The sequence below is a fragment of the Tupaia chinensis genome, unplaced genomic scaffold (genome assembly GCF_000334495.1).
Source record: "Tupaia chinensis unplaced genomic scaffold, TupChi_1.0 Scaffold000078_1, whole genome shotgun sequence".
Lineage (NCBI taxonomy): Eukaryota > Metazoa > Chordata > Mammalia > Scandentia > Tupaiidae > Tupaia > Tupaia belangeri.
The window spans coordinates 2,399,250-2,420,846 of NW_006159539.1; the positions used below are offsets into that span (position 1 = coordinate 2,399,250).

The 21,597-nt window shown below is 53.7% G+C and overlaps 1 protein-coding gene and 1 pseudogene across 1 annotated transcript in view; one reads left to right on the forward strand and one right to left on the reverse strand.

Annotated features, from left to right (window-relative positions):
* Window positions 1–1,639: 1,639 nt before the first annotated feature.
* Window positions 1,640–21,597, reverse strand: part of CTSH (cathepsin H) — a 20,336-nt gene continuing 378 nt past the window's right edge. Inside the window, exons 2-12 of the mRNA XM_006142694.1 lie at window positions 19,649–19,687; window positions 15,273–15,304; window positions 13,988–14,093; window positions 13,415–13,485; window positions 12,477–12,581; window positions 9,671–9,757; window positions 7,880–8,029; window positions 6,522–6,590; window positions 3,991–4,097; window positions 2,836–2,961; window positions 1,640–2,086 (exon numbers count right to left, since the gene is read on the reverse strand). Of these exons, the coding sequence (XP_006142756.1) occupies window positions 2,011–2,086; window positions 2,836–2,961; window positions 3,991–4,097; window positions 6,522–6,590; window positions 7,880–8,029; window positions 9,671–9,757; window positions 12,477–12,581; window positions 13,415–13,485; window positions 13,988–14,093; window positions 15,273–15,304; window positions 19,649–19,687 (968 nt within the window). The 3' untranslated portion in view covers window positions 1,640–2,010. The remainder of the gene's footprint in view (window positions 2,087–2,835; window positions 2,962–3,990; window positions 4,098–6,521; window positions 6,591–7,879; window positions 8,030–9,670; window positions 9,758–12,476; window positions 12,582–13,414; window positions 13,486–13,987; window positions 14,094–15,272; window positions 15,305–19,648; window positions 19,688–21,597) is intronic.
* LOC102477213 (E3 ubiquitin-protein ligase makorin-1 pseudogene) lies at window positions 15,595–17,319 on the forward strand (annotated as a pseudogene).

Below are 21,597 nucleotides of genomic sequence, written 5' to 3' on the forward strand. Positions count from 1 at the left end.
ATATAAAACCTCTACATACGGGCAGAGAGCGCAGGGTCCCCACCCCGCGTGGCCGAACGCCCGCAGGCTTGGAGGAATGTCCTGTCCAACCTCTGGGAACCGCAAGAACCGCAGAGCTAGCGGCCACTGGGGCTTCGTGTGGCTTTGCGATTTCTAGGGTTTCTCTTTGGAACCACGGTTAAAATAAGCCATGCCGTATCATTCACACTCAAAAAGGATGAAAAAGCGAAGGCAGTGCCAGGAATGAATTGAAAATACCCTGTAGAGGTTGCTCCCACCGAAACTAAAACGTGAGAACATGTATTCTAAAAACGAACAGACCCTCCGTGTGGGAAGGGGACCGGGACCGCCAGCCTCCTCCCGCTGAAACGACGACACTGAAGATTTATTCTGCTTTTCCAAGAGAAAATGGATTTCAGAGTAACCAAATAGACCCAGTGCATGCTTCTGTAGGAAACAAGCACACAGAATTTAAAAAGCAAGCCCCTACAAAAGCACAAGCAAGTTTTAAAACACGCCTGTGTTCGCTGTTGGTGCAGAGCTGTATGTTCACACGGGGTCAAAGTAACACCACGCAGGTTATTAAATGCAAAGAAGACAATCTGACCAAATAAAAGAATCAGGCTATTGCTACCCTAGTCTAGAAAGTAATCTGGATTTTGAGATTGGTTTAATAGTCTTCCACAAGAGAGTGTGTCCCCAGGAGTGACGCACGATCGATGATAATTATTATCCTAGACGAGACAGCTTACTCGCATCTCTAGAAATTAATACTCGCATTTTAGTATAAAGAAGGCCATATACTAAGGTATTAAAAATTGAAATTTAGTTGGTGAAAAGTAAAGGTTTTAAAATTTTTGTCTTTCTTTTCTTTCTTGAGAGACTTGCTATAGGGCACATGAGCTTGCAGGAGAGACAGAGAGGTAGACACCCCCCGTGGGGATGGCCACACTGCAATCCCTTCTCCTCCATTTTCCTCTCAGGATTTTGCGCATGCATGCACACATACCCAGCGTGAATTTGAAGCCCCTGGGTCCAGGATTTGAACCGAGGTCAACCATGTATAGGAATCCAGTGACAGAGACATTATGCCATCTGCAGTTCCCCTGTCTTTATTTTCGAATTTTCTCAAATGCCTCTGTATACTTCAGGACTAATAAAAGGGTTATGTTTTTAAAAAGTGGATCAGAGGCACCAGCAGATGGTGCAATGGTTACGTCGCTGGATTCTGATGTACCCATGGGCATGCACACGCGTGCCTGGCATATTTCTAAGCCGCTGAGATTTGAACCATGCAGTCTGCCATGTGGGATCCAGTGTCTTTACCTCCACACCACCTGTGGCCCTGTATCAGAATTCTACTCTTTTTTTATTTTTCTTAATTTTGCCAAAGGACATAAATGTTTGCCAGAGAGAGGCGGAGACAGAGGGAGAAAGCACCTCCCAGTGGGGTGTGGTCACACTCAACTCCCTTCTCCTCCATCCTGGCGGGATTTGGGGCTCTCACCACATGAGCCCAGCATGTTTTTCAATCCATAGGACTAGGACTCGATGCCACCCTCGCAAGGGACCAAGCCCTGAGGGCAGATGGTCTGAGTCACACTGGGCCCAACACCCAGCACAGGCCTGACCCAGGGAAGTGCTTACTGAATCTTTATTGAACAAATAACACAGAAAAGATAGTCCTGGAGCTCTCTCAGAATGTGGAAAGTAGCCCCCCTGAAAGAAAGGACATTCTCAGTCCTCGTGGGCTCGCTTCCGTTAAAAACCACGCCTAAGGCACACATGGCTGGTGACCATCCTCGCCTCCAGATGTAGGTGGTGGCAGTGTGTGGTGGAGGCTTCGTCCTCATCTTCTCTAGATCCCCAGGCTCAGCACGGGGTGAGTGTGGCCAGTGAGGAGGCCCCTGGATGGAACCCACCACTTCTTCCAGGGCTGGGTTTCCACAGTGCCGCCTGGGCCGCCCACTCTGCCCCATCTCTGCCAGCTGCTGGGTGCTGTGCCCTGGCTCACACCAGGGGAACGGGGTAGGAGGCGCAAGCAGCCAGGCCGCACATATTCTTGCCACGCTCGATGAGGAAGTACCTGGGCAGGGAGAGGGGGTACTGAGGCCTGCAGGCGGTGGCCTCTTCTGGAAGAGCCAACTCTGGGGACTTGGCCCTCGGAATTCCATTTATTCTGATCCATATTTGGAAACAGTACCACTGGGCTTAGTTGATGGCCAGGAAATGACTGAGCCTGAACCGTGAATAACTGATTCTTCCCTCTCCTTGGTGCCAGATGAACGTCCACGTTCTTTCCATAGCCCACCTCTCCCCAGAATTTACTGAGGGCCCTTCCTAGCCCTGGCCAGACCCTAGCAGAGAGACTGAATCACCACGGGGACCCCCAGAGGAAACAGTGAAGACGCTCCTCTTTGGACAAGGGTCTAGGAAGAGAGGCATAGGCCAAGTCACATCAACGTGTAATATATACCCAGGCCTCCCGGTTCCAGCCTTTTCTCCTTAAAGGAGCAGCGACTACTGATCAGAAATAAATACGTAGTCTCGATGCGCAAAGCCGGGCCTGGCCAGCTGCTGGCGTGGTCCCAGCAGGGTTCTCAGTGCTGAGCTGTTGTCCTAGTGGTTACAGACCCTACTGAGCCCGCTGGACTCCTGTCCCTACCAGAATTGTTAACCCTGGGTCCTTGAGAGGTCTGGGCTAGACATGGCCGGCCAGCTCTTTGTGACCAGACAGTCATAAGCCATAGTGCGAGATAGAGGAGACTCCCCCCCTGGGACCTCCAGACCTGGGTAGTGCCCCATCCCTGAAACAGAGACTGGGAAGCTGCTTACCCATTCATTCCCCACTGGGGGCCCCAAGAGTTCTTCACGATCCAATAGGGTATCCCGTTTTCTTCTCCATACCCAACAGCCAGTACTGCGTGGTTTACTTTATCTGGAGTTTTGTGACAGGAAGTACTGGAAAACAGGGTCAAAAAAGAGTTGGTAATATGGGTAGGCTAAAAGCGGCCCAGTCGTTCGGCTAGCAGGTGACATGGAGGTTCAGTTGCTGGATTCCCACACAGCAGGCTTCGCAGATGGAGCCCCGGATCTGGTGGCTTGAAAAACATGGCCAGTGCATGTGCATGTGTGCCCCAAATCCCGGGAGGAGAATGGAGAGGGGATTCCAGTGTGGCCATCCCCCGGAGGTGATTGCTCACTCTCTCTGGTAAGCACACGTGCCCTAAACTAAAGTTAAAAAATAGGAAGTGACTCAGTGACACCCAGCCAGGGCCCTCTGAGTGCTTAGATGGAGCCGTGTTTCTTGAAGGGGCAGCTGGGCGGTTGTGCTCAGGCCCAGAGGGGGTCTCCGTGGGGTGCTGGCCCTCCTCTAACACCTGCTGCTTTCTGTCCTCGCCTCCCGCCCCAGGAGAGAGCAGTCCTCCACCTTCTGCAGGCAACAGTCCCAGGATCCACTTTGTGTCCATGCCATTGATTATTTTTAGTTGTCGAAATTTTTTGCCAGAGAGCACGTGTGCTCACGAGAAAAAGACCGAGTCTGAGAGGGAGAACGCGCCCCAGAGGGGAATGGTCACACTGCAGTCCATTCTCCTCCACCTCTCGAGCCTGCCAGGATTTGGGGCATAGCATGTGTACACACATACACCCAGCGTGGTTTTCAAGCTGCTGGGGCCAGGATTCACACTTCAAGCTGTGGAATCCTCCTGCCTGAACCACCAGGGCACGGACTTGGCCCGAACTTGAGTTTTCTGAATCGGCAGCAGCTTCTCTGCAGAGGAGAGTGGAGCTCTCACGTGTGGCCCTAACCTGGCTAGCCAAGTGCCCTGTCTGTCGCATTCCTCTGGCCTCCTCTCTCCTCTTCTCTGATATAGAGACCATGGTTCCTGACCCCAGGATGTGTAAGGGTGAACCAGTGTGTGGTCTGACCGGGTCCCAGAGTTGCGACCCCTCCCACAATCCCTCCTGGCTTCCGGGACCCTGGCTCACCTCGAGTAGATGCCCTTTCTATACATCATAAAGTCGTTGGTCACCTCGAAGGCAAAGCTCACAGGGTTGTACAGGGCCACGGCCTCCACCATGGCCTCCTCATCGTTCTGTGGACAGATAGAAGGACCCCAAGGTAGCTCTGGCCTCACCTGGCCTCTGCCACCTCCCCGCCCTGCTTTCCCGACATGGCCCTTTGCCCCAAGGCAGGAACTCGAGGCCTGAACTCCTCAGCCAAGGTGACGTGCTGTCGGCATCCTGGATGATCAGAGGAAGAGGCTGAGAGGCAGCTCTGAGGGGTGGGTGCCCCCACGCAGTAGGACTGGGTGGCAGGGGTCCCGCTGGGTTCTTTATTTGGCTCACAGGTCCTTCCTCCAAACCAAATTGGCTGCCCCGTGGCCTCATTCCCTTCCTTCGCTGGCTGGGTCTGTCCAGTTAACGCTTGTCCTCTCTCTCCCCTGCTCCACTCCCAGGAAGTCCCATAGCCTCTGCTCATTCAGGCGCTCAGCCTTTCACCAAGTCCTTTGCTGGGCCAGGAGCCCCAAGGGTGGAGCAATGGGCCCGATGCCCCCACTTCCGCCCCCTCCCCCAGTTCTCCCAGGACTCCTAAAACCAGTCTACAGGGCCCTGTTGGTGGAACACAGCAACTGCAAGTCCATGAACAGATATACCCAGATAAGCGCTGGGCACCTTTGGAGTAAGATCCTCCCCTTCTCCGGGGAAGGCGGACAAGAAGTTGGGGTGGCTTCCTGGAGGCCTCAGCTCTAGACCAAGAGAGGACAGCAGGTGGGCCCATCTGGGGAGCCACACCCAGGCTGCACCTCAGACCAAAATCCACACCCTGGAGCTGAGTTTTTTGAAAACAACAACAACAACAACAAAAAATTAAAAAAAAAAAATTGCACCTCAGACCAACATCCACACCCGGGAGCTGAGTTTTTGAAAAAACAACAACAACAACAACAACAACAAATTAAAAAAAAAAACAACAACCCCATCCTGGCAGGAAATGACTGCATTGGAGAGCCAATGAAGAGACCTGCAGGACTTGAAATGGGGGTGGAGGGTATAAGAGCCAGGCCAGGGCTCTCCTATAGGAAGGGAGGTGCCGCAGGGTATGGGGCCCCCACCTGGGGGCAGAGACCGACTGCAGAAAGCAAATGGGCTAGCAATCGAGCCGTTTCCTTCCTGGAACTCAGATGAGGCCTTGGGAGCCCAGACAGGTCGGGGTGGGTCTGGAGGAGGCATGGAGACCTGCCACCCATCTCCACAGCCACTGGTGGCCCTGCCCAGGAGGCTGCGTGCCAGTTCTGGCCTGTTCTGCAGGGCCTGCGGGGTCATTAACAAGGCTTTCCTGCATACCAGGTTAAAGGCGTAGCTCGAAGGCCCTGATTCATCTCTCGGTGGGAGTCAGCAGCTTGGCACAGTTAGGCTTGGTGGGCATGGCTAAGAGAAACCAGCCACCTTCTGAAGATGGCGACATCCCTCTACCGGGGTGTGGCTGATGTCGAGGCGATGAGCCCTGGTTCTGGCATGACACGATTTCAGTTCTAGTCCAGCTTCCAGCTCCCAGCTCTGTGGCCTTAGGCAAGTTACTTCACCACTCTGAGCCTGTTTCCTCATCTCTATAATGAAGGTAGTAATGACACCTCCGAGATATTTTCGAGAGTGAGGCGATAATGCGTGTTACGTGGTTGGCATAGCACCCGCGGGAATGCCGTAAACCTCCACTGTCACGGTTGCGGACGGCTTGGCTCGTGCTCCGATTAAACGCAGCTCCGAACTTCCGTTTGTGGGCCCACCACCCCTTGCCATGCACGCTCGGTCTCCACCAGTGTGGGGATATTCTTTCGCTCCCCACTCACGTCCTCCCACACTTGCTCATGTGCACATCAGCATCACTAGGGTTTTTCATGCACATCTGACTCTCTCTCTCTGAGAATCAGGGTCCGATCGCTTGTCCCCATCCCTGTAAGGGGAAGCATGCCTGTGTACACTCTTTGGGCTTGAAGGCTCAGTGCATAATTTCCCTCTCTCCTCACCCCTGCCTGGGTCTTAGAGTGAGGCCAATCACATGGAGTACACTTGGCCCTGCCCAAGTGTGCAGGGGTGAGATGGACACTGACAGTTCTCAGCCATTCGGATCTGGGGTTGGTCGTCGCTGCAGCAGAACTTAGCTGATCCTGACTGACCCACATTCACACTCCTTGATCTCACACACTGGCTGCCACCCTCTTCTGCAGGAGGGGGATTATCACCTGCATTTACAGACAAGAAAGCAGAACCATAGGAATGAAGACCTGGAGACCTGGAGTTCAGAAACAGAGCAGCCACCTGTGGTCCCAAGCTCACCCTGTCATTGCTCCCCTCACTGCCACCACAGTGGTGAGAGTTGGCGATGACCCAGACACACCAACCAAAGTGCTGTGCTGCCAGGAACCACTGACCCGCCGGGCCCACTGGCCACCCACACCAGTGGAGGCCAGCCTCCTAATTAGAACACATCCCCACCCTCGAGGAGCGTTGGTACTCACAAGTGTGATGTTGGCCACATCCTTGACAAACGCAATGGCCTTTTGGGGCTGGAACTTGCAGTGGCCGTCCTGTTAGGACAGCAAAGGGTGAAGGACATAGGTGAGGGACACTTGACCTGAGGCTGACACTGCAGCCTTCCCATGCAGTTTGGATAATGTTTCCTAAGCAAAACCCGAACGCTCCAGGGGCTGGGTGGCAGGGTCACTTCAGAGAGAATGAAAGGCCCTGTCCTCAAGGAAAGCCAAGTCTGGGGGCAGGAGCTGTCCTGTGTCAGCTGTGGCAGAGGCAGGCTAGGTGTCTGGTCCTGAGCCTAGGGTAACAATGTGGCGCCCTCTGCCTTCCTCAGGTGGGGACTCAGAGGGCTCTGGTCTGCCCGCCACCTGTGAGCAGGGAAATTTTAGCCTTGGCAGGAACCTGGGACGGATCTGACCCAGCCAAGGGAACTCCTTGAGAGATGGAGGCTGAATGAGTACTCCGGTGGCAGGATGGGACAGATAGGCACCGAGGCAAGGTCACAGGAGGGGGACACAAACCCTCTAAGACAGCAGAGAAAGCCAGATGCTAAGGGACAGGACTGGAGGGTGGGTGGGACCTGGCGTTTGGGAACCTACTAGTGCCAGCATTTATGAGGGGGAGTCAAGGAGGGATAGTCGGAAGGATTGGTTTGGGTTGGGTGTGCGGATGGCCTCGGGAATGGGGACGGGGAGTGGACAGAGCACCTGGCCTTTATCCCACGGGCCCTGAGGAGCTTCTGCAGGGTCTGGGCAAATCAGATGTATGGGCAGAGCTCCGAGGGGAAGTCCTCTGTGACCTCGGGGGTAAGGACACCAAGTCTGAGTAGGGGCAGGGGCCACAGGAGCTGCAGTGAGAAGGTCTGTGGTGGTGGGCCAGCTCCGTGGCCTGGTGCTGGGGCAGGTGGATCCCACACAGCTGCCTGCGCCATTCGGGTCCCGGCCCTGGAGGCTTGAGAAACCTGGGCTGCGTCTGGGCTGGGCTGAGGCGAGGGCGGGAGGCCCTTGAGCCCAAGAAGGCTGGGCACAAGGGACCTTGAGGGGACAGAGGGATGGAGCCAGAGAACAGGCTGGGCTGGGCTGAGGCGAGGGCAGGAGGCCTTGGGCAACGTGAGCCCAAGAAGGCTGGGCACAAGGGACCCTGAGGGGACAGAGGGATGGAGCCAGAGAACAGAGAGCCAGGAAGGGACAGGGCAGGGGGTGAGGCTGGGGATCCTGAGGACAGCTTAAGGAGAGAGTGGCCCTTGAGGAGGGTTGGGGAGGAGCAGGTGAGCAGAGGGAAGGAAAGTCAGACCACTCTGAGAACTCCGGGGGCAGGAGAGGAGCTGGGCAGTGGCTGGGGTTACCTGGCCCCTGTAGGGGTAGGTGTCTTCTCCCATGATGCCCTTGTTGTACAGGATGTACTCGAAGGCCTGGCTGGGGAGCCCCCTGCAAGAAGCACACCCAGGTGAGCCTGCTGGGAACTCCGTGAGAGGTGGGGCTGCCCGGGGCTGGAGCTCGTGAGATGACCGCCCTGGCAGGCTAGGGTCTTGGTTGGGGCATGTGCGGTGACAGAAGAGGGCCCTGGGGACCAGCAGTGTCTCCCTGTGTGCTTGGCTTTAGGATAAAGCTCAGTCCGCTATGGCTGGAGACGAGCTCACTGGATGGGAAGCAAGTTCTATGGGGACAAAGTGGCGGTGCAGGAAGGCTATGGGGCTCCACCATCTTGGTTCAGGATGACGTGTGATGGCATGTTTCTCACTCTAGTTATTCTTCTGGCCACTGCCAGCAGGGATTGGTGGCTGGTGGAGAGACAGCCAGGTGACAGAACACGGATAGAGGATGGATTTGGGGACTGGACAGTCCTGGGTTTCCATTCCAGTCTTCCCTGGTCTGACTCTGTAACCCTGGCCATGTGAGCTGACCTCACTATCTGTCAGGGGGGGACCACGTGGCTACCACCAGGTCGGCCACAGGTGGGAAGATGTCGGTGGTGGTGGCAGCGTGTGCTAGGCAGGGCAGAAGTGCTTGATGGGAAACTCTGATGGGTGGGCCCCTCCTAGGGCAGGGGCATACCCTTGGCAGCCGGGGGTGGTCCCACAGGGTCGACAGCACAGTTCAAGACCTGGACCCGGTGGTTTGAGACCTATACTAGATAGGTACGTGTGAATGCCCAAAATCCTGAAAGGAGGGAGAGATGGGAAAGAAGGGACTGAGGCGTGACCATCCGCATGAGGGGTGTCTTTTCGCTTTCTTTTTCTGGAGTGCACCCTCTGGTGAAAATTAAAAACAAAAAAGAGAGAGAGGCAAGCAGGTGTCATGGTGGTAAAGGTACTAGACTCTCACATGGCCGACTGCAGTTCGAGTCCTGCACCTGGGGGCTTGCTTTCTCACTTCCCTTCTCTCTCTGATGAGCACATGTATAAATGATAATAATAATAATAATAATAATAAAGCCGGGGCCATGGGATGTTTTTGCACAAGGCATTAAGTTGCCCAGGCTGGCCACATCTGTGATCCAATCAGTGCCGTGTCTAGACAAGATGACCGATGATAAGCTCTTCTAAGGCAGGGACTGTCCTTGCATTGCCAGGAACTAGCACAAGCCGGGGAGCTCAGTAATTACCAGGTGAGCAGCTGCAGGTGTGCTCACATGGTACGGGGCATGGGGTCACGTGAGTGAGTGTGAAGGGCGGGCAAGCCCAGCCAGAGACCCTGTCCCTCCTACCCTCAACCCAGGGCCTCAAGGCCTTGCCGACCCTGTCCTCTATTCTCCTTTTCCCCACTTAGAGCCGGGGCTGGGACAGTTCCTTCAGAAGCCATCACCTCTCATTTTTGGGGGCTCATGGGGCCAGGAAGACAACTGCGGTGACCGGGGAAGGGGCACAGGCCCTGAAGGGCAGGCTCTGCTTTTCTGAGCCCCTCACCGGTGGAGGAAGACCCAGACCCACATAGGAATGGGGCCTCGGGGCATTACCTCAACCAAGCTCATTCCTGTCTAAAAAAAGCACCCATTGAAATTTCCGTGCAAGTGTTGACAGGCACAGACACCCGATGTCCAGCTGGAGGCCGAGGCCCAGGCCCATCTGTCTCTGCGTCTGTTCCTGCAAGGCCACAGGGCGTCCTCAGAGGGAAGTGGCCTGGGGCCGATTTCTTACCAGCGAGAGCAGCTTGCCAGTGGTGATGGCGACAGCAGACTCCAGGGCCCCGGTGGTGGAGAAAGTCCAGCAACTGCCGCAGGCACCCTAGCGAGGCCACAGCAGGTGGAGGAAGGTGGCGACTGAGACAGCGGGACAGTTCCTGCCTTCTGCTTCCACCACCGCCCTGAGAGAGCCCCCCATACCCGATGCTTTCCAGTTCCCAGGCCCCTACTGCAAGCTTGTCCAGGCAGGTGTTCTTCCCCCCAGGTTACGGACGAGCCCACCAAGGGCCGCAGAGGGCCAGGAGCCGCAGGCACCCTCTGGTCAGCACCTGTGGGCTTCTGATTCTGTCCTATGAAGGCCCGGAGCCCTGCTGACCTTCCCTCCCACTCCCCTCTGACTGTCTGGGTCTGAAACTTGGCTGGCCCCTCTTCTGTCTGTTGTTTCCCAGAAGAATTCCCCCAGGTTTTGCTTCTAGAACCTTCTCCCACTACCGATGTCATGCCACCCCTAGTCCTCACTGTTGAACTAACACCTCCCCTAGCCCTGGCCTCAACCCTGACTGCCACTCAAACCCAGAGGCCGAGAGGACTCCCACAGATGACGCTCCTGACACCTGAGACTCCGAGGACTGCCCCACCCGCCCATGGCACCATCTGCTGTCACCATCGCGGTGCTGCCCGCCCTCCGATTCACCGCACCTCCAGCCGACAGGAGGGTTGGTGCTGGGTGCTGGAGCCTGCCTGGCTTAAATGGCAGTGCTGCCAGATGCCAGCCGTGGGGCCCGGGCAAGGGACTTCCCCTCTGTCACACATGAAGTGGAGATGGCGACACCACCTGCCTTTCAGGGCTGCCAGGAGGGTTGGGGAAGAAGGTGCCTGCCGCCGGGCACGTGTACATGTGCCCAAGAGCCTGGGGGGAGAATGGAGAAGAAGGGATTGCGACTTGGCCATCCCCCGGGGGGCGATTTCTCACTTGTCTTCTCACTGTCTTTGTCTCTGTCTCTCTCTCAAGCGAGCACACGTGCCCTAAGGCAACCTCCCCCCCCCAAAAATAAAAAGGGCCTGTCACGTAGTGACCCAGTGGGCTCCATCACGTTAGCTCCTGTTACGCGTTTCCTCACAGGCCCGTCTGGCGCTTCCCCTCTCCTGGCTGGTTCAAGCCTCCAGTCCACATCTCCCGTGTCTCTTACGTGGTCTCCTCCCATCCACGTCTTTTCCTAGTTTAGTTCTTATCATTTGTTCCCTGGAAAGAGTCTTCATGCTGGCCCCTGGCTCTGGTCTCCCCTCAAATCCTCGCCTCAGCAGGGAGGGGAAAACCTTGTCAGAGGGTCCCCAAGATGGCCAGGAGGTAGGCTGGCCATGTCAAGGCTGACCACCACTGCTGCTGAAGGAGGCAGAGCAGGCCTGAGCGCCGGGCACTAACCTTGGGGGCAGGGGTCTGGTTCGGAGTCCTCCCTGTCACTTACCCTGGACCTTGGGTCAGACACCCTCCGTCCCAGGTTGCCCTCCCTCAAGTGAGAATCCTTAAGGTCAGGTCCTGCGGGTTGTGTCTGTGCATGGGAGCACAGGTAGACACCATGCACACCTAGGTCCTGGTGAGCCCCTGGTCCTGCCCCTGAGCCCTGGTGGCCTGGGCCAGTTAGAGGAGGACTTGGACATTCCCGGCAGCCCTCCCTCACCTCCGCCCAGAGGTCTCCACACTTCACACTTGCTTTGAGTGTCCTGTCACTCTCAGAGGACCCAGAGACTGTGTTTATGTCATGGGGGCCAAGGCGGGGTTCTTGCTGCTGCGGGGGGAGGGTTGTTTCAGCTCCCAGATGCCTATTTAGATGCCCAGACTGCTCGGCAGCCTCCAGGGAGGAAGCAATCCATGTGCCACGTGACTTTTCAGAGGGTGAAGAAATGCTTCCCATGGAGCGTTTCCGTGGAAAGTTTCCACTGTCAGTGGAAGGTGTCCAGTGGAAAGCTTCACTTATCGTCTTCTGGAATTGAGAGTGGGAATGTTTCTGGAGAAAACCACTGTGTTGTCACCTCTGGGTGAGGGATCACAGTTGGCAGACGGAATAGCTGGGTGAGGGCGGGTCCAGATGTTCCAGAACATTGCACATGCTAGGATCCTCCCCCAACACACACACACACACACACACACACACCCCCAGCTCTGAGCTCTGAGCTCTGAGTAGGAGGAAGGCAAAGCCCCTCGCCTCGCCAAGTCCACCAAGCCCCTTGCCTCACCAGGTCCACTGTGCCCTGCAGGGGAGACTCTGCCCCTCAGAGAGGACAGCCTCCACCAGACCATGAGCACACAGCACCAGTGGATACACGCACCACTGTCTTCACCAATACGCAGCACGTGTGCATGTATGCACGCCTGTATTTACCAACCACCTAGAGCTACCCAGGGAGGCAGCCAGTCCGGGGCAGGGGTTTTGGACCATAGTGCCCGAGGAGAGGACGGAGGTCAGAAGAGAAGATGCCTGGGTGGTAGGGATGGGGTCCTGGTGTCCAATCTCTGGTGAGCCCCAGGAACAAAATGTCTGGGTGATTCTGAAGGGGAGACCTAGTACCAGTGGGGAAACTTGGGTATAGGAGAGATGGAATAGACTTGAGCCCAATAAAGGGAAGTTTTTTCAGTCTCCCAGCAGCCCACATAAATAATGACCTCCCAGGCCTTTCAGAGGAAGAGCTGGAAGGATGAGGAGGAAAAGATAGACTGGGGGAATGCTTGTGATGCTTCTGTGGTTCTTTTGCATTTTCCTCCTCATGTATTGCCTGAGAATGTGGCTGTTTGGGGTGGGAAGGATGAGGGCTGCCATGCATACCTGATTTTTCACTGGCGAGACAAATTTCCCTTTTTTCCGCCAGTCCACAGAGGGTGGGTATGGACCAACACCACGGAGGTAGTTGCTTTTGGTGGCTGAGCAGTTCTGGAAGAACCAGATACATTTGTTCAGGGAAAAACCATGTTGACAAAACACTCGTAATTAAAACAGGATGACTAGGGAAGAATGAGAAAAACTGTGGCCAATAGGACCTAACTCCTTCCCCTATCTATGGGTCCCAAATACTAAATGACATGTCCCCAACTGGTCCCCCTTGAGGGGACATGTCATTTAGTACTTGAGACCAACAGACAGGGGCAGGGTGTGTGTGTGAGGAGTTAAGTCGGGGTGGTTGGGCTAGGGTGAGAAGACTTACAGATTACTGGGCTGGCCCTGTGGCACAATGTTAAGCAGTGGTTAAGCACCAGATCCCACATGGCCAGCCACAGTTTAAATCCTGGCCCTGGTGGCTGTGTGCACATATGGCCAGGATCGTGATGGGATGGAGCAAAGGAGGAAAAAGGATTGTGGTGTGGTCAGGTCCTATGGGGGAGGAGGGTGCTGTTTTTTTCCTCTCTGGTATTAAAACGAATACAGTCTACCTAGCTAAATTTGAATTGTGACTTTGTAGTATAAGTACAGCCCACGCAACGATTGGGATATACTTATGCTAAAAAATGTTGTTGCTTACCTAAAATTCCATTTTAATTAGGCATCTGTATTTTATCGGGAAACCCTATGTTAGGGGATCACATTGCTAAGGCCATGAGCCTGGAGTGGGGGACCTCTCTGGCTCTCCCAAGAATGTGGGGATGTCCCAGGTTATGGCTGGGGATGGGACTGGATGTGGCTGGAGGCAGAGCAGGCTACAAACTTATTAGAACTTATTAAAGGTTTGACTGAAACGATTCAGATTCGGTTGCAATGATTACACTTACCTGAGGTTCTGACCAAAGATACTTGCGTTTGAATTCAGCAAAGTCCATGTCTGAAAATTGGTTCGGTGCCACTGGAAAAGAATGAAGAAGTAGCTTAGTGAGTCACTAGTAAACGAGCAGAAATAAATAATGAACCCTCCTTGTGCACTGCAGTCCTATTTAAAGCCACTGCAACTTAGTTGCTGCCGCTTTTTCTTTTTTTTTTTTTTAAGAGAGATTTTTGCTATAGGGCACATGTGCCTGCAGGAGAGAGAGAGAGACAGAAAGTGGGAAACTACCCTCCCCCCTCCTTTTGACAACATGTGTCACCAATTGAACCATCTCTCCAGATGTTTCCTCCTTCCTGGGGCCCAGAAAAGCCTAGAGGAAGGTGACACCACCATACTTTTTTTTTTTTTTAAATCTCTCTCTCTTTATTTATTTATTTAATTTGACCAGAGAGGTATGGAGTGAGAGAGAGGGAAAGTGAGAAAGCTAGCCGCCAGGTCTGAGACTCGAACCATGGTTAGCCAGGTGAGAGTCCAATACCTTTAACCACCACGCCAACTGCTGCCCCCGCCCCCCCCACCGTACTTTTGAAGGTGTGGTTCCCATTGTTATGGGCGTTTATCTTCCTCTGGTTGCTGAGGAATGTCTGCAGCCTGTGGTGGTACTCCTCTGAGCTGTATTTCTTTTGGTGCTGAAACAAAACACAGCAGCAGTAAGTTACCGAGAGAAGACCTGGCTTACCAGGGGGAACCTTTTCTGTCTCCTACGAGAAGGGATGGAGGTTTCCCTTCAGCCACGACTTATAGGTCAAATTGTGTCAGCAGGTGGAACCTGGTCCCCGATATCCAGTCGGGAAGTTACAGACAGCCTCCTGCCTCCTGGGGCCTGTGGCCAGAATAATGACCACATGGCTGCCCAAGAGCCAGCTAACAGTCCAGGAGGCCCTGGGAAGAGACTCACCAAGTGCAGGTCACCCCTGAACACCACCACTGGTGCTGGGTCATGTTTATGACACAAAGTATCTTTGCTTTTTTGAGAGTTTTTTGCTATAGGGTGCATGCGCACGCCAGAAAGAGAGAGACAGAGAGACAGAAAGCGAGAAATCACCCCACCCAAGGGGGGATGGCAACACTGTAATCCTTTCTCCTCTTGGGATTCTGGGCACGCACACACACGCGCCCGGCGTGAGTTTAAGCCACTGGGTCTGGGACTTGAACAGCGGTCGACTACATGGGAGTCCAGAAACATAGCCATTACGCAATTGCTGGTCCCAAGAGTACCATTTTCCAAAAGCACATGCACTAGTGTTCTTCAACTGATTTTGCACCCAGCACACAATGCACTTTGAGTACAAAATTTAAAAGTGAGTCCCAGGGTTTGAAAGGCTGATGTCCAAGTTCATCACTGGGGACCACTGTTTGGAAGGAGTTTACCTAACTACTGGGTTGTCGGAAAAGTCGTGACATATTTTTCTATGCAAAAATGTGTCATGAGGGGGTCAGCAAGTGGCATGGTACTGAAGGGTGCTGGACTCCCGCATGGCTGACCATGGTTTGAGTTCTGGATCTGGCAGCTTGCTTTCTCACTTTCCCTCTCTCTCTTTCTCTCTTACTTTATTTCTCTCTGGTCAAATTAAAATAAATAAATAAAGTTAAATAAAATAATTCTTTAAAAAAAAAAAGCACCATGAGTTGTCTGAAAACTCAATACATCTTTCCCAGTGTTTGGCCAGTTCGAAGTCTGGAAAGACCCAGGAGTGAGGCTGGAAAATCCCTTCTTATTGTCCCAAATATAGTATAATTTGGTTTGATCATAGAATAGGGAACTTTGCGGGATGAAAAACTTCAGAAAGAAGAAGTTGGGCACTGACCTGAACCATCCATGACTGAAAGTGAAACTTCTCTGTAAGGGAAAAAAAAAAAAAAGGGTGCCTTGTGGGAGCTTGAGTCAATAGCCAAGTAAAGTTGCTTTCGGACAGATTTGCATTCTCGAGAACGAGCCTAAATTTAAACCACCAGAGATGATGTTGTCTACTGCAGAAGGCAAAAAACAACTTGGATTCTCTCTGCTCTTGTATCCCCAATTGACACTGCAGAACTAGAGACCATTCACCTAGGGGTCGAAAGTCAGGACAGAGGAACTCTTACAGAGCAGCTCTGTTCTGGTTCCTGTCCACGGCCATCTTGTGATGCTCGAGACCTTCCCCGTGGTCAGAATCACATGCACCTAGAAAGCCATTGAAACGGGAAGATGTGATGGCTACAGATCTAACAGCAAAGTCATCAGTCGCTGCTTCATCGACTCTCCCATCCGAAGTTGGACCGCTCGCTGAAATGAATACAGCTGAAGCTGAGTCACGAAAATCAACTACCTCTGCCAAGGTAGTTGAAGGCACCAAGGACTGGGTGAATGGCACTGAGTTTGTCCCTAGGCAGCCCAACTGGGGCCGGACTGCCCCTTTCTGCACCGAAGCACCCCTGCAGGGTTCAGTGACCAAAGAAGCATCGGCGAAAAAGCCAAGTGCCGTGGAAACCAAGAAGCTGCTGTGCTTCTACGCCGCAGTGGGGGTGTGCTGCTTCGGCGAGAACTGCGTGTACCTCCACGGGGACATGTGCTTCCTGTGTGGGAGGTGGGTGCTCCATCCGATGGATGTGGCGCAGAGATCACAACACGTCCGATCTTGCATGGAGGCCCGTGAGAAGGACGCGGCGCTGTCGCTCGCGGTGCAGCGCAGCAAGGACCGGGCGTGTGGGATCTGCATGGAGGTGGTCTATGAGAAAGCCAACCCCGGTGAGCGCCGCTTCGGGATCCTGACCAGCTGCAACCACACCTACTGTCTCAAGTGCATCCGCGAGTGGAGGAGGGCTAAGCAATTCGTGAGCAAGATCACCAAGGCCTGCCCAGAATGCCGGATCACCTCTAACTTTGTCATTCCAAGTGAGTACTGGGTGGAGGAGAAAGAAGAGAAGGAGAGACTCATTCAGAAATACAAGGAGGCAATGAGCAACCAGGCATGCAGGTACTTCGCCGAAGGCCGTGGGAGCTGCCCGTTCGGAGGGAACTGTTTTTATAAGCATGCGTACCCTCATGGGCGTAGAGAGCCACGGAGATAGAAAAGGGGGTTCATCAAGCCAATACAGGGTGGGGAGGACAAACTGACAGACCCTGAAGACGAGTGGGACTTGTTTCACCACGATGTGGGAGACGTTGACGCAGGTCTAGAGCAGCCCTGCGGTGTGTCTGGTCTGTGGAGCCCCAGACATAGCTGTCCCCTGAGCTGGGGTGGCAGTCCCCGTGTCTGTCTCCTCGGCAGGCCTACCAACTTCAGGTGCTGACGCCGTCATTTTTACCCAGGGCATATTTCCACCCTATTTCCACAATCCCTCACCTTTCCCCAAAGAGTATATTGTCTTCTCCACTGAAAAAGTTACAGAAATAAATGTTAAAAGTTAAAAAAAAAAAAAAAAAGGTCAGGACAGTGTTACTCTTACTGGGGTTACAGAGGGGGCTGCTGGGGTGCTGGTTATGTTCGAGCATTTTATCTGGGTGCTGTTTGCATGAGTGTGTTTATATTTAATTTACCCTTTCTTTCTTTATTTTCATTCGCCAGAGGTTGTGTGCAGTGGCCAGAGAGAGACAGAGAGGAGGAAAAAGCACCCCCGACAGGGTGTGGTCACGCTGCAATCCCTTCTCTGTTTCTCCATCCTCTCGGGATTTTGGGCCTGGCTCATGCTCGACTTCACACGGATGTGTTTAGACTGTGAAAGTTCATTGAAGTGCATACTTCAACAATTTATGTACTTTTCCATACAGTGTTTCATAAGAAGTTCATTTAATACTTATTTACCCAAAGGGTCAGCAAACATTTTCTTTTTTAGAGGTTTTTGCTTTAGGGCGTGTGCACTGGCTGGAGAGAGGGCCAGAGACGTGAGAGGGAAAGTGAGAAATCACCCCCCAGGAGGGATGGCTACCCGGCAATCCTTTCTTCTCCATTTTCCTCCTGGGATCTTGGACATGCACGCATATGTGCCCGGTGTGAGTTTCAAGCCACCAGGTCAGGGACTTGAACCGCGGCCGGCCATGTGGGAGTCCAGCGATGTAACCACTATGCCATCTGCCCAGCAAACATTTTCTTAAAGGAGACAGATAGCCAATAACTTAGCCTTTGTGGTCTACATGGTTTCTGTCACAACTATTCAACTCTGCCCCATAGCGAAAGAAGCCACAGACAGGGCCAGTCCCCTGGACCCATGTGGAGGGCTACGAGTTCAATTTCCTAGTTGCCTGGTGACCCTGGACGGCTAGAAAGGCTGGGGGGGAATCTGTGAGGGTTCTTGCCTCTGTCTTTGTCTTTCACAAAAGAATAAACGTAGAAAGAAAGCAAGGAACAAAAAGGAAGGAAAGAAAGAAGCCATAGGCGAAGCCAGCAGGTGGAATGGAGGTTAAGATGCTGGATCACACAAGGCTGACTGCACAGTTTGGGTCCTGGGCCTGGAAGATTGAAAATCACAATAGGTATGTGTGTGTGCATACCCAAAATCCCAAGAGGAGAATGAGCATGGAGGACAAGAGAGTGTGGCATGGTCATTGCCCTGAGGACACTCCCTATAGCAAAACTAAAACAAACTGGGACCAGCAGATGGCATACTGGTTACATTGTTGGACTCCCATGTAGTCAACCACGGTTTGAGTCCTAGACTCAGTAGCTTAAAACTCACGCTGGACGCGTGGGCATGCCCAAAATCCCGAGGGAAGAATGGAAGAGAAGAGATTGCAGTGTGGCCATCCCCCCAGGGGTGATTTCTCGCTGTCTCTCTCTCTCTCAGAAAGCGAGAAATCACCCTCATGGGGGGATGGCCACGCCACAATCCCTTCTCTTCTAATCTCCTCTTGGGATTTTGGGCACACACATGTGCCTGGTGTGTTTCAAATTGCCAGGTCCAGGACTTAAACCGCGGTCAGCCATGTGGGAGTCCAGTGGTCTAATCATTATGCTATAGGCTGGTCCTGGGCTAAAACTATTTTTAAAAAAGTATCACTCTGTATGCTTACCTAGGGAAGTACCTAGAGAGGATCAGGAAATCACAGACTGCCACCTGTTTTTGTATGGCCCATGAGTATACAGTTGAAGAAAAAGGGAACTAGATTTTGTAGCACCTGAAAATCATTTGAAATGAAAAATACCAGTGTGCATTCACAAGAACCCTGTCACGCTCATTCGCACACCGTGTCAAAGGCTGCTTTCACGCTAAAGTGGCAGCATTAAGCAGCCAGCTGCAGGCTGATCTGCTCTTTCACAGGAAGTTTGCTAAGTTCTGTCCCAGGGTTAGCATGGCTTTCCAGTGCCAGGCTCTCCTCCATGAGGGTCTCACTGCCAGGGAAAAACACCCAGGTGGGGTCACCAGGGTTCTGCGTGGGTGGGCTGGACCTGGGGTGAGGCACCCTCCAAAGTCTACAAGACTCGGATGCTCTTTTATTAATAGAATAGAACTGGGTGGAAAGATTCTGGCCTGCCAAGATTCTGCCTGGGTGATCTTGGCCCAGGGCTATTCCTTAGCACCTTTTCTCGTTCCAGGGGTGAAGGGGGCAGGTAATTTTGTAACCTCAGAGCCAGGGGAGGCGCCTGGAGCCCCAGCAGTAGAAGGGGTGCAAGGGCGACTGAAGCTGGACCAGTCAGAGCCGATGTGACCAGGAGGGGGAGGCCTGGCCTTGGCCTGGGCACCAGAGTTTCAAACTGTTGTTAGTCTGAGCGCTGTTGCACAACTCCCTCCTCCAAACAGCCCGAATGACCCGACCCATTCTACAGACGGACTCTCAAGGCACCTCTGGGGACTCCTTATGTGCCAAGTCCCTGGGGAAGCAGCTACAAAAGGCTAAAAAGTCTCTGCTCACAGGTGACAGGGCAGATCAGAGCCCTCTAGGTTCCCGTTGGGGAAAGCAGAGGGGCTACTTTAAGCTCGGGAGCTGCCTGGACAAGTGGGCTTGGGCAGCTGGTCCACCTGCGCCGTGCAAGGCACCCCCTCCCCAGCCTCCTCCTCCCCATAATGCAACTCAGTCTTCCGACAGCCCGACACGCAAAGTCTCCGAGCCCCGGCCCTGGGGGTTGTCCTGCTGCTGTCCCTCCGGAGCCCAGTGTCCCCCACTTCTCCTAGTGTTCCTCCGTTTCGAATCTCAGACTGCGAGGCCCCACTTCAGCAGCACCTCCCCCGGAGGCCGGAGGGCCACGGCGTCCGACCCTTGGCGTACCTAAGGTGGTCACGGACAGCTCGGCGGCGCGAAGGCTGACTGCACAGTTTGGGTCCTGGGCCTGGAAGATTGAAAATCACAATAGGTATGTGTGTGTGCATACCCAAAATCCCAAGAGGAGAATGAGCATGGAGGACAAGAGAGTGTGGCATGGTCATTGCCCTGAGGACACTCCCTATAGCAAAACTAAAACAAACTGGGACCAGCAGATGGCATACTGGTTACATTGTTGGACTCCCATGTAGTCAACCACGGTTTGAGTCCTAGACTCAGTAGCTTAAAACTCACGCTGGACGCGTGGGCATGCCCAAAATCCCGAGGGAAGAATGGAAGAGAAGAGATTGCAGTGTGGCCATCCCCCCAGGGGTGATTTCTCGCTGTCTCTCTCTCTCTCAGAAAGCGAGAAATCACCCTCATGGGGGGATGGCCACGCCACAATCCCTTCTCTTCTAATCTCCTCTTGGGATTTTGGGCACACACATGTGCCTGGTGTGTTTCAAATTGCCAGGTCCAGGACTTAAACCGCGGTCAGCCATGTGGGAGTCCAGTGGTCTAATCATTATGCTATAGGCTGGTCCTGGGCTAAAACTATTTTTAAAAAAGTATCACTCTGTATCCTTACCTAGGGAAGTACCTAGAGAGGATTCTAATCATTATGCTATAGGCTGGTCCTGGGCTAAAACTATTTTTAAAAAAGTATCACTCTGTATGCTTACCTAGGGAAGTACCTAGAGAGGATCAGGAAATCACAGACTGCCACCTGTTTTTGTATGGCCCATGAGTATACAGTTGAAGAAAAAGGGAACTAGATTTTGTAGCACCTGAAAATCATTTGAAATGAAAAATACCAGTGTGCATTCACAAGAACCCTGTCACGCTCATTCGCACACCGTGTCAAAGGCTGCTTTCACGCTAAAGTGGCAGCATTAAGCAGCCAGCTGCAGGCTGATCTGCTCTTTCACAGGAAGTTTGCTAAGTTCTGTCCCAGGGTTAGCATGGCTTTCCAGTGCCAGGCTCTCCTCCATGAGGGTCTCACTGCCAGGGAAAAACACCCAGGTGGGGTCACCAGGGTTCTGCGTGGGTGGGCTGGACCTGGGGTGAGGCACCCTCCAAAGTCTACAAGACTCGGATGCTCTTTTATTAATAGAATAGAACTGGGTGGAAAGATTCTGGCCTGCCAAGATTCTGCCTGGGTGATCTTGGCCCAGGGCTATTCCTTAGCACCTTTTCTCGTTCCAGGGGTGAAGGGGGCAGGTAATTTTGTAACCTCAGAGCCAGGGGAGGCGCCTGGAGCCCCAGCAGTAGAAGGGGTGCAAGGGCGACTGAAGCTGGACCAGTCAGAGCCGATGTGACCAGGAGGGGGAGGCCTGGCCTTGGCCTGGGCACCAGAGTTTCAAACTGTTGTTAGTCTGAGCGCTGTTGCACAACTCCCTCCTCCAAACAGCCCGAATGACCCGACCCATTCTACAGACGGACTCTCAAGGCACCTCTGGGGACTCCTTATGTGCCAAGTCCCTGGGGAAGCAGCTACAAAAGGCTAAAAAGTCTCTGCTCACAGGTGACAGGGCAGATCAGAGCCCTCTAGGTTCCCGTTGGGGAAAGCAGAGGGGCTACTTTAAGCTCGGGAGCTGCCTGGACAAGTGGGCTTGGGCAGCTGGTCCACCTGCGCCGTGCAAGGCACCCCCTCCCCAGCCTCCTCCTCCCCATAATGCAACTCAGTCTTCCGACAGCCCGACACGCAAAGTCTCCGAGCCCCGGCCCTGGTGGTTGTCCTGCTGCTGTCCCTCCGGAGCCCAGTGTCCCCAGCTTCCCCTAGTGTTCCTCCGTTTCGAATCTCAGACCGCAAGGCCCCACTTCAGCAGCACCTCCCCCGGAGGCCGGAGGGCCACGGCGTCCGACCCTTGGCGTACCTAAGGTGGTCACGGACAGCTCGGCGGCGCGGGCGGCAG